At 40.8% G+C, this 13,671-nt stretch overlaps 1 protein-coding gene across 1 annotated transcript in view; it reads left to right on the top strand.

Annotated features, from left to right (window-relative positions):
• The window catches only part of ASPH (aspartate beta-hydroxylase), a 181,941-nt gene that overhangs the window by 40,908 nt on the left and 127,362 nt on the right, over window positions 1–13,671 (top strand). The window contains exons 6-12 of the mRNA XM_032421682.1: window positions 1,745–1,870; window positions 5,695–5,727; window positions 6,707–6,763; window positions 7,247–7,297; window positions 7,746–7,778; window positions 12,288–12,326; window positions 12,715–12,750. Of these exons, the coding sequence (XP_032277573.1) occupies window positions 1,745–1,870; window positions 5,695–5,727; window positions 6,707–6,763; window positions 7,247–7,297; window positions 7,746–7,778; window positions 12,288–12,326; window positions 12,715–12,750 (375 nt within the window). The remainder of the gene's footprint in view (window positions 1–1,744; window positions 1,871–5,694; window positions 5,728–6,706; window positions 6,764–7,246; window positions 7,298–7,745; window positions 7,779–12,287; window positions 12,327–12,714; window positions 12,751–13,671) is intronic.

The following is a 13,671-nucleotide window of genomic DNA, read 5'->3' as shown; positions in this document are numbered from 1 at the left end:
ATCTCTGCAGTAGGCTCTCTGTCCAGGGCCTTCTGTGCTTCCTCGCGGTGTTTCAGGGCCTGTGGCTGCCGTGTACTCGCTGTGTGGCTTTAGCCGAGTTTCTCAAGTTCCTCATCCTTCGAAGGGGGGTAATAGTACCTACTTCCGGGGTTACTGTAAAGGCCGAAGAGGGCTTGGCAGTGCCGCAGATGTCGGCCTGCAGGGAACTGTTTTGCTCGTACCGGGCTGTCACTGACTGAGCAAGGGAGACTCATAACGCATGATGTTCGGTTGGTTTCCCTGCTGAAAACAAGGGACTTTCCGTTAAGTAACGAGCGGTGGCCAAGAGCTAAATCCTGCCCATGTGAAAACCATGAAGTTGCACTGGATAACACAAGAGTAAGGAAAAAAGAATATGGAAAAGGGGGCATGATAAAATCAGTGAGAGGAATTAGAATTGGTGATTGGTTTGCCGATTGGCAGAAAATCTGAAACGAGGAGAAACAATGTAGCAGGCTGTGTTGGAAAGACAGAAAACGAATAAATAGCGTGGCCATAAATGGGCCTGCATGGTTCAGTAGCAGTGGAGAGTGTCGCTATTCCATACTAAAGGTGAGGGAAGGAAGGCTTCCTGCAGTGTTTGAGGAGAGTTTAGTGGCAGCAGAAATAGTAATATCCTTACGATGATGATGATGGTGATGATGATGATAAGAATAACACAACAAGAACAGTAACACCTAAATGCTTGTTATGGGCTGGGCAGTTTTCCAAGTGCCTTAATCCTCACAACAATGCTATAAGTAGGTACTGTTACTATTTCCTTTTTATGGAAGAAAAGTCCTTGGCACAAAGTAGTTACATAACGTCTCTGGGGTCACACAGCTGGTGTGGATTTGGAGCCATACACTCGAGACCCCACACTCCTAACCATTTTACTGCCCTGTGAGCACAGCTAAGTCGCTTGTGGTGCTTGGTTAGAGTATTATGTATAGGACATACTGTGCTTGAAGCCATGTCAGGTTACAATTGGGAGAACTTTTTACACCAAGATGACAAGCTAAACCATATTGCAGCGGGATAAGTAGCCTATCCAACACCTACACAAAAGAAGCAGAATAGCTTAGTATATCATAAAAGTTAGTCTCAGAAGAGAAAAATGGGCATTTCTGCATAACTCACAGGCTCCACATAGCAACCTTTAGATGCAAAGTATAGTCCAGGTGACCTCATGCAGATGACCTAGCATACGGCTGAGAGAGGTAGCTGGCTGTTCTTTGCAATAGGACATTTTATGGAGTTATTTAAGATTGTTACGTGGAGTTTTAGGACAATTCTCAGTGAGAGGTCACAAGGTGATCTCTCTAACCTGGTGATAATAGAAGAGGCAAATACGTTAACAATTATGAATTCATTTATTCATTCCTTAAATACTTAGCATTTCCTATGGTTAAGCATGGCCCTGAGTGCTGGGCATACATAGTAAATAAAATATATGAGGTCCCTATGCTTGGTGAGTTCATGTTCTAGTGAGAGAAGGCCTTCCCCCCCTCCCACCCTCAGGTGGACTAGCACTCGACCAGAGTGAGGGCAGAGCTTCAGAGTGGGCAACAGCCTGTACCATGGCCCAGACGAGGGGCAGCGAGTGCCCAGCAGCAGGAGCGGGTATGTGGCAGCCTTTCGGAAGCGGCTCATGCGTCCGTGTTGGCTGTTGTCTGTGGGCCCTTGTTGTGGACTCATGTGACTCTGTTCATTGTGATCGTTCAAGGAGACGATGTGCAACAAGAAGAGGATGGACAAGCGAGAGAACCACAACTGGAAGATGATGATTTCCTTGTAGGAGGTGATGCAGTTGACAGATTTGAGTCCCTGGAGACTAGAACATTTCATGAAGGTAGGACACATTTTTTTGGTTTCAGAATAAAACTCAGTAGACAGTTTGTAATTATGATTATTGAAGTCTTTCTTAAACACCTTTAAAACCAATATTTAATTTTTATCTGAAGTTTATTTTTAAGTGGAAGCTGGTGAAACTAATTTTTTCCCTAAAATAAGTAGATATCTTGATTTTGATTCAAAGCACTTTTTTAAGGAAACTGTCAGAATATATAAGTTCCTTATAGAAAGTAAGTGAGGGCCGCCTGGGTGGCTCAGTCGTTAAGTGTCTGCCTTCAGCTCAGGTCATGATTCCAGGGTCCTGGGATCGAGCCCCGCATCGGGCTCCCTGCTCAGCGGGAAGCCTGCTTCTCCCTCTCCCACTCCCCCGCTTGTGTTCCCTCTCTCACTGTGTCTCTGTCAAATAAATAAATAAAATCTTTTAAAAAAAAAAAAAAAAAAGGAAAGTAAGTGAAATGCTTTAGCACATTACGGTTACTGTACACTTCTTCCTAGAGTGCCATGTATTAGAAGAAATTCAGAAAACTGATGAAATATTTTACTTGGCAATCTATCACAGTCTCTTGCTCTAACATGAACTCCATAGGCACAGCTTATAGAACACAGTTCTTAGCTTCTGTACCAGGCATTGACAACCTTTTTCTGTAAATAGCTAGAGGATCAATATTTTAGGCTTTGCAGACCATATGGCCTTTATTGAAACTACTCAGCTCTGCTGTCATACTGCACAAGTAGTCTTAAATAATACCTAAATGGGTACGTATGGCCATGTTCCAGGAAAACTTTATGTACAAAATCAGGAGGTGGGCTTGCTCTGGGCTACAGACCATAGTTTGCTGACATCTGTTCTGTGTCAGTATCTTCCATTAAATGCTGGTTATTTAAATATCCACTGAGTAGCTTCCCTTGGATCATTTGCAGAAGGCAAGTTAGAGCTACAGTTATTCACTGTTGACATATAGAAGGAAGTAATTTCTGTAATGCCGAAAACTTTTTCTCATGTATTTTGAGTTCTGCTATGTTTTAATGTGATACTACCGCAGTTATTTATTTGAAGCCTTGTTAAATGAGCACACATGCTTTGTCCGTTCTTTTTTAAGGTGGCCCTTTAAGACTTTAATGAGTTCTTGAAAGATTTTTTTTTAACTTTTTAATTAATTTATTTTTAAAGTAAGCTCTATGCCCAATGTGGGGCTTTAACTCACGACCCTGAGATCAAGAGTCACATGCTTTACCCACTGAGCCAGCCAGGCGCCCTGAAAGATTTTAATCCACAAGTTGTATTCTGATTGATTAATGATGTTTTATTTAGAGTGTAGAAGTATATAAATGATGTAATTGTATGTATATAATTGTATACATAAAATGAATACTACTGAAACATTGAGATGGATGTTTCATTTCTAAAGAGTAAAACTAAAAAAAAAGGTTGACAGCACCCACACAAAACCATATAGCCCATTGTGTTCCACCATATAATAATCATCAGAGTCTGTGGTTGAGCTGCTTCAGGACCCGTGCAAAAGCATAGCCCCACAAGCCACAAAGGATCTGGATAAGAGGTATCTGGCAGTGTTTAAGGATTAGCTAAGCCTCAGTCAAGTTCAGGCAAGTAGAAAGACTGTGAGAAACAAGTAATAAGTGAAATCCACAGCACTAATGAAGGTAGGAAGGGTCCAGAGCCATAAGGTCTTGGATTCAGAGAGGGAATTTCTTGTGAATATGGTCCATAAAAGATGTACTTGATATCCCTACAAATAGTTTTCAGTCTTGGATGCAATCAAGATCGTGTAGAGAGCTTTTAAAAGAATGCTTTGACCCACCCTAGACAAGGTGAATCAGAATGTCTGGGGTGTGGAGCCTCTAAAACAGATCATGGTCAAAGTTCCCCAGGTCGTATCCAAGTGCAGCGGAGGTTGAGCAGCACTGTGGCCAGCCTGGTGATTTTTTCACGTGTCTCCCCTCATGTCCCAGGCTGCTGGGTGTGACCAGGCTAAGGCGTGTGCCTCCATGCTCATAGCCAGGGGGAATCTGGTGGAGACAGCACTTGTACAGGCTAAAAATTGAGTGGCGAGCTAGCCTGGTCACAATACAGTTGGTAAATGGTTGCTAAGACTTTTTTTTTAAGCATATAAAAGTAATGAAAAAGTAAAGTATATCTCCTTTTCACAATATTTAATGTATTGGGAAGCTAGAAGCAAGAAGCTCTTGATTTATGAGTGAATGTATTTCCAAAAACTTACATTCATGCTTATTGTTGAAAGCAGGAAATATGCTTTTCCATAGAAATAATGTTATAAGTGATGGTTTGATTCCCATACCAACCTACAAAATTGTATATAATGCATAATTTTCTATGAAAAATGTACACTCAAAATGATTTTGAGCTTGTATATGAGTTTAGCTGCATTGTGCATTAAAAGTAGGAATTTATAGACCAGCTTTAAAACTTCAGACCTTTGGGGTGCCTGGGTGGTGCAGTTGTTAAGCGTCTGACTTGTGGATTTGGCTCAGGTCGTGATCTCAGGGTCATGAGATTGAGCCCCATGTCAGCTCCATGCTCAACTTGGAGTCTGCTTGAGGCTGTCTCTCCCTCTCCCTCTGCCCCTCCCCACTCGCTCTCTCTCCCTCTCTTTCTCAAATAAATAAATTTTTTTTTAAAAAAAAGAACTTTAGGCCTTTAGTTATCAGTTTTTTTAAAGAGTTTATTTATTTGACAGAGAGAGACACAGCGAGAGAGGGAACACAAGCAGGGGGAGTGTGAGAGGGAGAAGCAGGCTTCCCGCGGAGCAGGGAGCCTGATGCGGGGCTCGATCCTAAGACCCTGGGATCATGACCTGAGCCGAAGGCAGACGCTTAATGACTGAGCCACCCAGGCGCCCCAGGCCTTTAATTATCATGTATGTTACAGTTTCTCTGGGAAAAAAATGCTTCTAATTTCTAAGTAAGGGATGCTGATAAAATGATTTCCACACTTCCCTGGTATCTCTTGCTCCCTCCTGTCTTCGGCCAACATGGCTCAGGAAGATTGACAGTTACTCAGAATTTTGGTATCTTAGATGCTGCTTAAATAACACATTTTAGTTAAGACAGTTAAGACACTCAAATTATCTGAAACAAGGAATTTGATATTTTTGAGGTTAGGAGTTATAGATTGGGGGTAGGAAGAAGTACTCCTAAAAAGTTTATAAATCGAGAAAAGCTTACTTTCTGACCTAATCTTTAATTGGGACATAGATTCAGTGTGAACATAAAAGTTGTTTATTGAAAGTCTTCAGAAATGAAAAATATTTACACTTCATATAGTTGTTACATTAACAAGGGTCAGTGGAGTAGTGAGGATCCTGTGGGGGCAGCATTTTGCTATTGGGGGTCTGCGGGTTCAATTATGAACTCATTTACCTTTCAGCTCCCCATCTTAGAAAGTCTCCTCTGTCTTTCCTTGTGTTCCCATCTGTAGACACTGTGCTTTTGCTCTAGAAAACAAGACACCACAGTGGAATGTGAAGTAGACTAAGATAGCCCCTTTCCTGGGTCCAGCCTTGTCACTGTGTTACTCTGTTCAAATCATCCTCTCATTAGTCCAGGCTGTGGTGGTGTTGAGTGGGTCGAAGAGAATGTGTAAGGCATTTCTAAGTGTAGTTCTAGTAAAAGATAAAGTGTTCAGCAAACAGTTAATGGATATTTTCATGTTTTATTTTAATAATTATTTGCTTTCAAAATAAAATCAATGGCAAGCATAGATTGAGGATATGCATCTATAGTATATATACATACAATTTTATGAAAGTACTACTATTGATTTGATGTTACTCTTTTCAGAAACTGAAGATAGTTACCATGTAGAAGAGACAGGTGAGATTTAAACTTAATAATATTTTTTTTTAATTAGAATGAGTCTTTTCCTATGAAAAGAACATCATGAGAAAGAGAAAATATTATCTATGATTATCTATTAATATATTTTATAATATGTCATAAAATACGTAATATGTAGTTAATTGTTATATATAACATATATGGTGTCATAATTTCATGTATATGTTTCTTTGTGAATATAGTTTTTGTGCTTTTGAGGTCTGCTTCCTGAAGATAAACACCCAGTAGTGGGATTGCTAGGCCAAGAGATAGAGTAGAAGTACATGTTTTGTAGCCTTAAATTACAAAGTCACTGAAAGATCAAGATTGTGTATTGTCACTCGTCATGCATCCCCAGAAGATATGGCCACACTGGAGATGGACATGTCATCTTTCAGTAAGCCTGTGTTGGCCAGTTTTTCTTCCGGTGCTGGAATAGATCCCTCTCTCTGTGTTTGAGGACCACATGATACTCTTGGCTAGCATTTAGGACCTACATCATTTCAACAATATGTATTTGTAAATACTAGAACTGTATTGCGGTCTGGGAGTATTCAGGTACTGAGTCCAAGTGTGAGGGGCTGGGAAGTGTGTGTGCCCTTCCTCAGGCACACTCTTACAGCTGGTGCTTGCTGAGTGGATGGGAGGAGGGCTCACCTGCCCCGCCATCTCTGTGGTCTCTGTCTCTCTCTGTCTCATTAGTCTTTTGCTGAATATAGTTGAATTTGCATAATCTAAAGTTTGTGGTTCGATTATAAACCCATTGGTGATGGGGACTATCTCATTCATCTTTGTATTTGGCATTTCACAAAGGTAGTACCTGGGTGTTCCATGAGTGAATATAAATGTGAGCATCATTATGATTTGATTTTACATTTCTGGCATTACTGGATATTGCGCTTTTCCTATTTTGAATACCAAGTGTAATCCTTCTTGAGATATATTTGTAATTTCCTAATCGTTTCTTAACTTATAGCTTCACAGGCTTATAATCAGGATATGGAAGAAATGATGTATGAGCAGGACAATCCAGGTTTGTGATATGTGTTTCCGTTTAAGGCACTGGCCAAGGCCAGTCTATCCCGGGGTAAATGATTCACTCTGATTCAACACAGAGTCCTCTTTATAATACTCGCAATCATTTTTGGTTGCCCAGACATTTATAGAAATTCCTGAATATAGTTTAATATTACATGGAGGAATGAGGGAAAAAGGAGATGTATTTTTCAAACCACAACTGGGACTTTGCTCTTTGTAGATAGGATGGTGGGAAGATGATTCGGAAATTGGCGAGGCAGTGTGGTGTAGTAGAGTCTGACTGGTTCTGCTCCTTCCTGTCCTTGTGACTTAGCAAATTATGGAACTTTATTCAGCTTAAATTTTATTGAATGATAATGATAATATCTCTCTTACACAGTTGTGAAGATTGGAATTAATTTGTAAATACTTTAGAATGGCATCTAGTAATGTGTTTGGTTTTTTCATGTTTGACAGAGGTGAATATTTTTCTCTATAGATGCCACGGAACCTGTAGTAGGTGATGATGAAAGAAGGAACCACGACGCAGGTACTGGGTGAATATTTTCATTAGATTGTAAACATTATTCAAGGCTTTACAGTTGTAATGCTATGTTAACATGATTTTTCTTTCAAAGGAGTCAAAGAAGTAATCTTAACACCTAATAAAAGTCTTTTTGCCTTGTAACAAGATTAGATTATGAATGGAATATCAGGCTTTCATATTTTAGCTCATTTACACTGGCACCACGACGAAACAGGATATTAATCCTTAATGCTACTTTTGCATATCTTACTTTATGCCAGTTTGAGGAATTTTTATGAAAATAATTTACTCATTCTTTTGTCTAGTTGTTGGGCAGAGGCACTTACCACTGACTGCAGACGCTGATATTTAAAGGAATAGAATTCTGTATTTGAGATTAAGTTGTGGTTTTTAGCTAAGCACTTACATAGAATGACCCATTTAATACTGAGTTTTATTCTCTTTCTTGCAGATGACCTTACATACCAAGACTATGATGAACCAGGTTTGAAAATGCTTCTTAACCTTAAGCCATCTACTTGTTTTAAAATCTACACATAGTTTGTAGAGTATAGAGGATAGTGTTTTAAGCTTCAAATACCATAACTTAAAAGCTCCAAATGAATGGGAGTTTTCAAAGAATTTACTTGGGAAGGTGTTTACCTCCTCCAGTGGTGCTGCCATTGACTAAATAATTTTTCTTAAATTCTTTGCAAGTTGCCTTCGCAAGCCGTTAAAAATTATTCACAAGAATTTATGTCATTATTTTATAGTCTTAGCTCTCTTTTGACTAGCATATGTCTGGTGCATAGAAAACCAGTCAGAGCTGAACTACTCTAGTTTCTTCACTACAAAGTAATCCCACTCTTAAAGGTGATGGATCTACTAGCATGGAGAAAGGTACAAAAGAATTTCACTGCAGGCTTAAAAGTGGCATAAAGAAAAGAGTTCGGGCATGTTTTTGGCATGAGTGGCACTAGATTCAGATTTAGGCAATTATAGCTTTGTTTGTTGCCCGAGCACTCCCCAGGCTGTTTTGTTAAACTTCACGAAGTAGATTCTGTTTTTGCGACTTCCGGGAGAAGGAAATAAGGTTCAGAGAATGTAAGTGATTTGCGTAAGTTGATATGACTAAGAAATGATAAAGCCAAGGTGTGTCATTTTTATTCCGCCACATTCACGGATGACTGTAAAAGGAGAGAAGTCAATTGAGCATAACTTCATGTGTGAAGCAAGAAGGACGAAGAAATGTATAGTGCTTGAGTCAAATATGGAGGACTTTCTATGTGCTGGATGGTTTGGGGGCTTGACATTCAAATAGGAGCAATATGGAATCCTACTGTCAAGAAATGTATGGTTTCATGACAGTTGGTGGTTCTCAGTTGAAGAAAATTAGGAGTGGCTGTGTATAAACCTGATATGTTAATTTATTAAGCATATGTATTTAAGATTTAAGGTCCTACTAAGATGACCAGTCACGGTGGCTATTTCTAATGGGATATGAATGATGCCATTGGAAGCATCCTGGATTCTGTCTTTAAGAACTAGTATTTTTATAAGAAATAACTTGGCCACTATGATTGCATCTAGATTTTCTTTTCAGTTTCAAATTTAAGGGAGAAAATAGGAATTTGGAAATTAAAAGTTGTATGTAGAGATGAGACTTGAGATAATTTTCTAATTTCTGCCACTCATTATAGTGTTTGTCTAAATATGCTAGGAAGAACATGTTTGGAAGGCAGTTTGCAGACTAGATCCAGAGAACTTTAAAATCAAACTTGAAAGAAGTGTAAAATTAGATACCGTGTTAAAAAAAGATATTGTAAAAATAAATGTGTTTTCATAGGCAGAATATCAGAATAAATATAATTTAACATGTTAAAAAAAATAGTAATAAATAGGACCTAAGGGGTCATCAGAATTTGAGACACTTTGGATCACAAGATTTTGAGATACTTTAGATTACCTTGCCGTAGAACCTAAACTTTTTTAAACAAAAGGGATTTAATAGAATTATTAATAGGATTATTCACTGTGTTCTAAAAAGATACCTTTGTAACATTCAGGAACCAGGCTAGGGAAACCAAGTGAACATATGTAAGTGAAGCTGTAAGTAGGGTGAAAATAAAACTATTTTTCAGGGATGCCGGAGTGGATCAGTCGTTAAGTGTCTGCCTTCGGCTCAGGTCATGATCCCAGGGTCCTGGGATCGAGCCCCACATTGGGCTCCCTGCTCAGCGGGAAGCCTGCTTCTCCCTCTCCCACTCCCCTTGCTTGTGTTCCCTTTCTTGCGGTCTTTCTCTCTGTCAAATAAATAAATAAAACCTCTAAAAAAAATCATTTTTCAGTAGAAGAACAGAATATATTCTGTATTAAACTCCCTACATCTAGAACCTGGAAAACATGTGGCTTATTAAAGCTATGGAGGTAACCAGCTTTCATATTAAAAATCTAGAAAGCATCAAGCCTACATTGGATATACCTAGGAAATGACAGTACCGTCTCACCTTCTGATTGATTTATTCATGTACTGCATATGTATTAACTATTTTATGTCTAAAACAGGACTGGGGCAGTTCCAGTGAGGAACACATACATAGTCCATATTCCTATGGGCCTTATATTTTAGCGGCAGGTGGGGGGGGAGAAATTACACAAAGAGCTTCAATTTAGTGTTTTTCCTCGCAATTGTGCTAAGTGCTGGTGAGAACAGGGACGGTGTGTAACAAGAGCATATAGTGAAGAGACCTACTTAGTTTGTGGACCAGGGAAGGCTTCCCTGAAGTTGGAGGTGCCAAGGCAAGGGGAAAATGTGGCCGGAATGTCGTAAGAAGCCTCTGAGGTGGGAAGATATGTCTGGAGTGCTGGCAGTCTAATCTGGCCTGAGATTGCACTATGTCTGGGCTCCAGAGGATGCCTAGAGCTAGTCAGGGATGTTCACCTACCCTCAGGGCGTTGTTCAAGGCACTACAAAATCAGATATGCATTTTGTAAAGATTGATCGGTCTGATGTGTAGCAAATAGACTGGAGAGAGACAAGAGTGGATATGGGGAGACCAGTTAGTTTAGTGTCATTATCCCAATCTGATCTTGCCCTGAGTCCCATCTCTGCCAAAAGAGGAGTCAGAGGAGATGAGTTTCAGGAAAGGGATGTTCAACAGTGTCCCATGCTGGTGAGGACCCACGTGAGGTGAGCACTGAACACATGCCTTGGATCTAGTACGACAGCGGCCTCCTGGTGACCTTGGCAGGAGCCATTTTCAGTGGACACAGATGAAGGTGGACAGAGATAAAGTAGTTTCAGCCAGAGTGGTGGCAGTGAAGGGTAGCGGACAAGCTGAGAAATGTAAGGAGATAAAATTGACAGGGCGCGTGATGTGTGGGTGTAGCTGGGGGAGAGAGCAAGGTGTCAGGAACCCCGTCCACCGTTCTGGCTCGTGCCCTTGATGGATGGCGGTGCTTTTTGCCTAAGACAGGCAGGACTGGAAAACAGGAACGGGCCAAGAGGCCGTGAGTCCAGTCTGTGTGTGTTGACAGTGTGTGTCGAGACATCCAGGGGGATATGTAATAAGCCAATTGGTGGTGCTTGGATCTCAGCAGAGACCTCTCATTAGTGGCTGTGAGTTTGGGAGTCATGAGTCTGTACAAGATAATTGAAGCCAGAGGCCGAGATCACTTATGGCGGAAGGACAGTGTAGGGGGATGGGAGTCTCTGGCTGGCCTTTGATGAAAGCCAACATTTCATGCCTGGTAGGACTAGGACAGGTGATGAAGATTGAGAAGGAGAAAGGAAGGAATTGAAGGTGAACACGGTCACACCAAAGTGTTTGAGAAGGAAGGAGCTGCTGAGAGATCTAACTTGGTGAGGTGGATCGTCCACTAGATGGAACGAGGTGGTCTCGGAGGAGCCTTGGCAGGGATGAGTCAGGGCCACAAGACAGATGGCAGTAGTTGGGGAAGGAAGTGAGGGGTGAGACAGCAAATGTGAACGACTCTTTGAAGAAATGAGATTGTGAAATGGAGGGGAGAGGTGGGGCAAGGGGAAGCAGGCTCAAGAAAGGGCTTTTTTTTCTTTAAGTTGCTAGAGACGTGAGCGTGTTTAAATACAAAACAGTTCAAAGTGACAGAGTGAGCAACCCAGCGCTGCTCCTCTGTCTTACCAGGACCACCAGGACAGGAGATGATGGGTTAAAAATGGTCCCTTACTCTACCTAGCACTGAGAATAACATCTGAAATATAGTAGGTGCTCAAAAAATTTTCTTTAGTAAATGATCGTAAAGAATACATCAATAACTGTGCTAGGAAAATAAGAAAGCTCAGTCTAAGTGAACCAGAAAATTTGAGGCATTTTGGAGAATTGATAAAGCTGGGATTGGGTTGACCCAAGAAAGCTGTGACCCAGCCGCGCCCGAGAGAAGAGACCAGAGCCTCCTTTGTAGCAGAGCACAGAGCCACTGAGCCCCATGCAAGTAAACGAGGAGAAATGATGGGCCCTGGGCCGTGGGTAGGGCAGTGAGTTCACAGTCTGCCAGCTGAACCCTCGCTCTGAGGGGCTGGCACCAGCAGTGTTTGCCCCCAGGTGGCAGATCTGAGAGTTGTTCCCTAAACAAATAGAGAATCTGCCTGGTAAAGCTCAGAATTCTCCCTTGCAGACATGAAAAAATAGAAAAGGGAAATTCAGTGCCACCAGGAAGTAAACAGATTTTGGATCCTGGTAACAAGTGATTGGGGAAGAACCTTAATTTCCCCCATTTTACATGAAGAAAGTGTTTGTAATTGCCCATCTCCTGTGACTAAAAGGTGGCCGACTTGGACTTTGAATCTGTGCGTGTTTGACTCCACACCAGACTCTTCCCCACCCTACTCTGTAGGCTGCTACTTCCCAGCGACTAAGCCCAGGGGTTTAAGGATGAATTAGACATTGTCTCTGCTCATGAAACCATACAGCGAATGTTGTGTCACAGTGAGAGTTAATGTAGTCCTAAAGGATTATTTCTTCTGTATATTTTCTAGTATATGAGCCATTGGAAAATGAAGGGCTAGAAAGTTCAGGTAAGCTTTTTCTCTAAACGGGTGTTTCCTGCAATCAGCCCCACCCCCCCTTGTATTTATTAAAACTCAGATAACTTGTGGGACAAAGATAGATGTAGTAAGAAATACAAGATATTTTCAAGTCTCCAAGGAAGTAATTGCATATTGTCAATATGTTTATTCCTTACTTAAGATGCAAGTTTTATGTCATCAGGGATGATGTCAGCCTATTTGATGTATTCTTTGAATATAATCTAGGAATTAAAGTTGATATGCTAATATAAATACTTATGAGTCTTCATAAGAAGCCCGCAGTCTAAAAAGAGCCAAATTTAGTTACTTTAGTAGAGATAAGTTAATTTAGGAATCTAGTGTGAGTTAATATAAAATGTGTTTTTTTTTTTTTTAGATAATGCTGTAGAAGATTCAAACGTAATTTTAGAAGGTAAGTTAATTTTATAGAGATAGTTTTACTTTTTGTATTAAAATTATGTTCCTGTATTCAATAGATGTGTATTGAACACTTTGCTGTCCATAGAGTGCTCAGGGCTAGGAGGGAGAGAATGAAGACAATGGATAGGATTTCTGGTTTCCTTGGGGTTGGCATTCTCGTGACCAAACATCATAAAGTAACTACAGATTATGAAAAGTGCAATAACAGAGATAAAACCAGGATAGTTCAATAGCAAATAACTGGTTACAGCGAGGCTCTTCTAACTAGGGGGTGGTTTTGTCAGACGGGGTTAGCCTTGGACAGGGATGGGTTGAAATTGGGTTCTTCATGTTGTTGTTCAGCTGCACAGACTATTTTTGAAAGTGAAGGGATTTTTCCTAAAAAATTGTTGCATATATTACATGGTGGTGCTTTGACAGCATGTAGAGTTGCGGAGATCCTAACAGTCTGCAGAGTTCTTTCATATACGTTATTTCAGTTGTTCCTCACAGTGGACACTGAAGAGGAGATAGGACAATATCATTGTGCTTTTTGTGTGTGTGTGTGTGGCTAAGCTGGTATTCAACCCAGACTTGGGGCCTGCAGTGGACTCTGGGGTCCATGGGCTTTAACAGCCGGAAGTTGCCACAGGAAACATGTAATAGGGCATTTGCTCTTAAAATTACTCTTAGAATTCATTTATGAGCCACTCATTGTCAGTTTTCAGGTTAAATGTTACTGCTTTTGAGCTTGGTTAGGCAGAATATTTAATAGTACAGTTGACTGAAATGGGAGAAGATAGGGAGGAGTGGAGGGAATGTGGGGATACCAGAATTGCCGTCATCGTCCACTTGGCTGCCGGCAGAGACCCCTCCACGGCTGCTGTGGGACCTCTGAGTACACGCACATTCATCTCCACGTAGCAGGCTGGAT

This window comes from Phoca vitulina, unplaced genomic scaffold, assembly GCF_004348235.1.
Source record: "Phoca vitulina isolate PV1807 unplaced genomic scaffold, GSC_HSeal_1.0 scaffold25, whole genome shotgun sequence".
NCBI classification, from domain to species: Eukaryota; Metazoa; Chordata; class Mammalia; order Carnivora; family Phocidae; genus Phoca; species Phoca vitulina.
The sequence above is the reverse complement of the archived record's forward strand: the minus strand, read 5'-3'. Positions and strand labels throughout refer to the sequence as shown.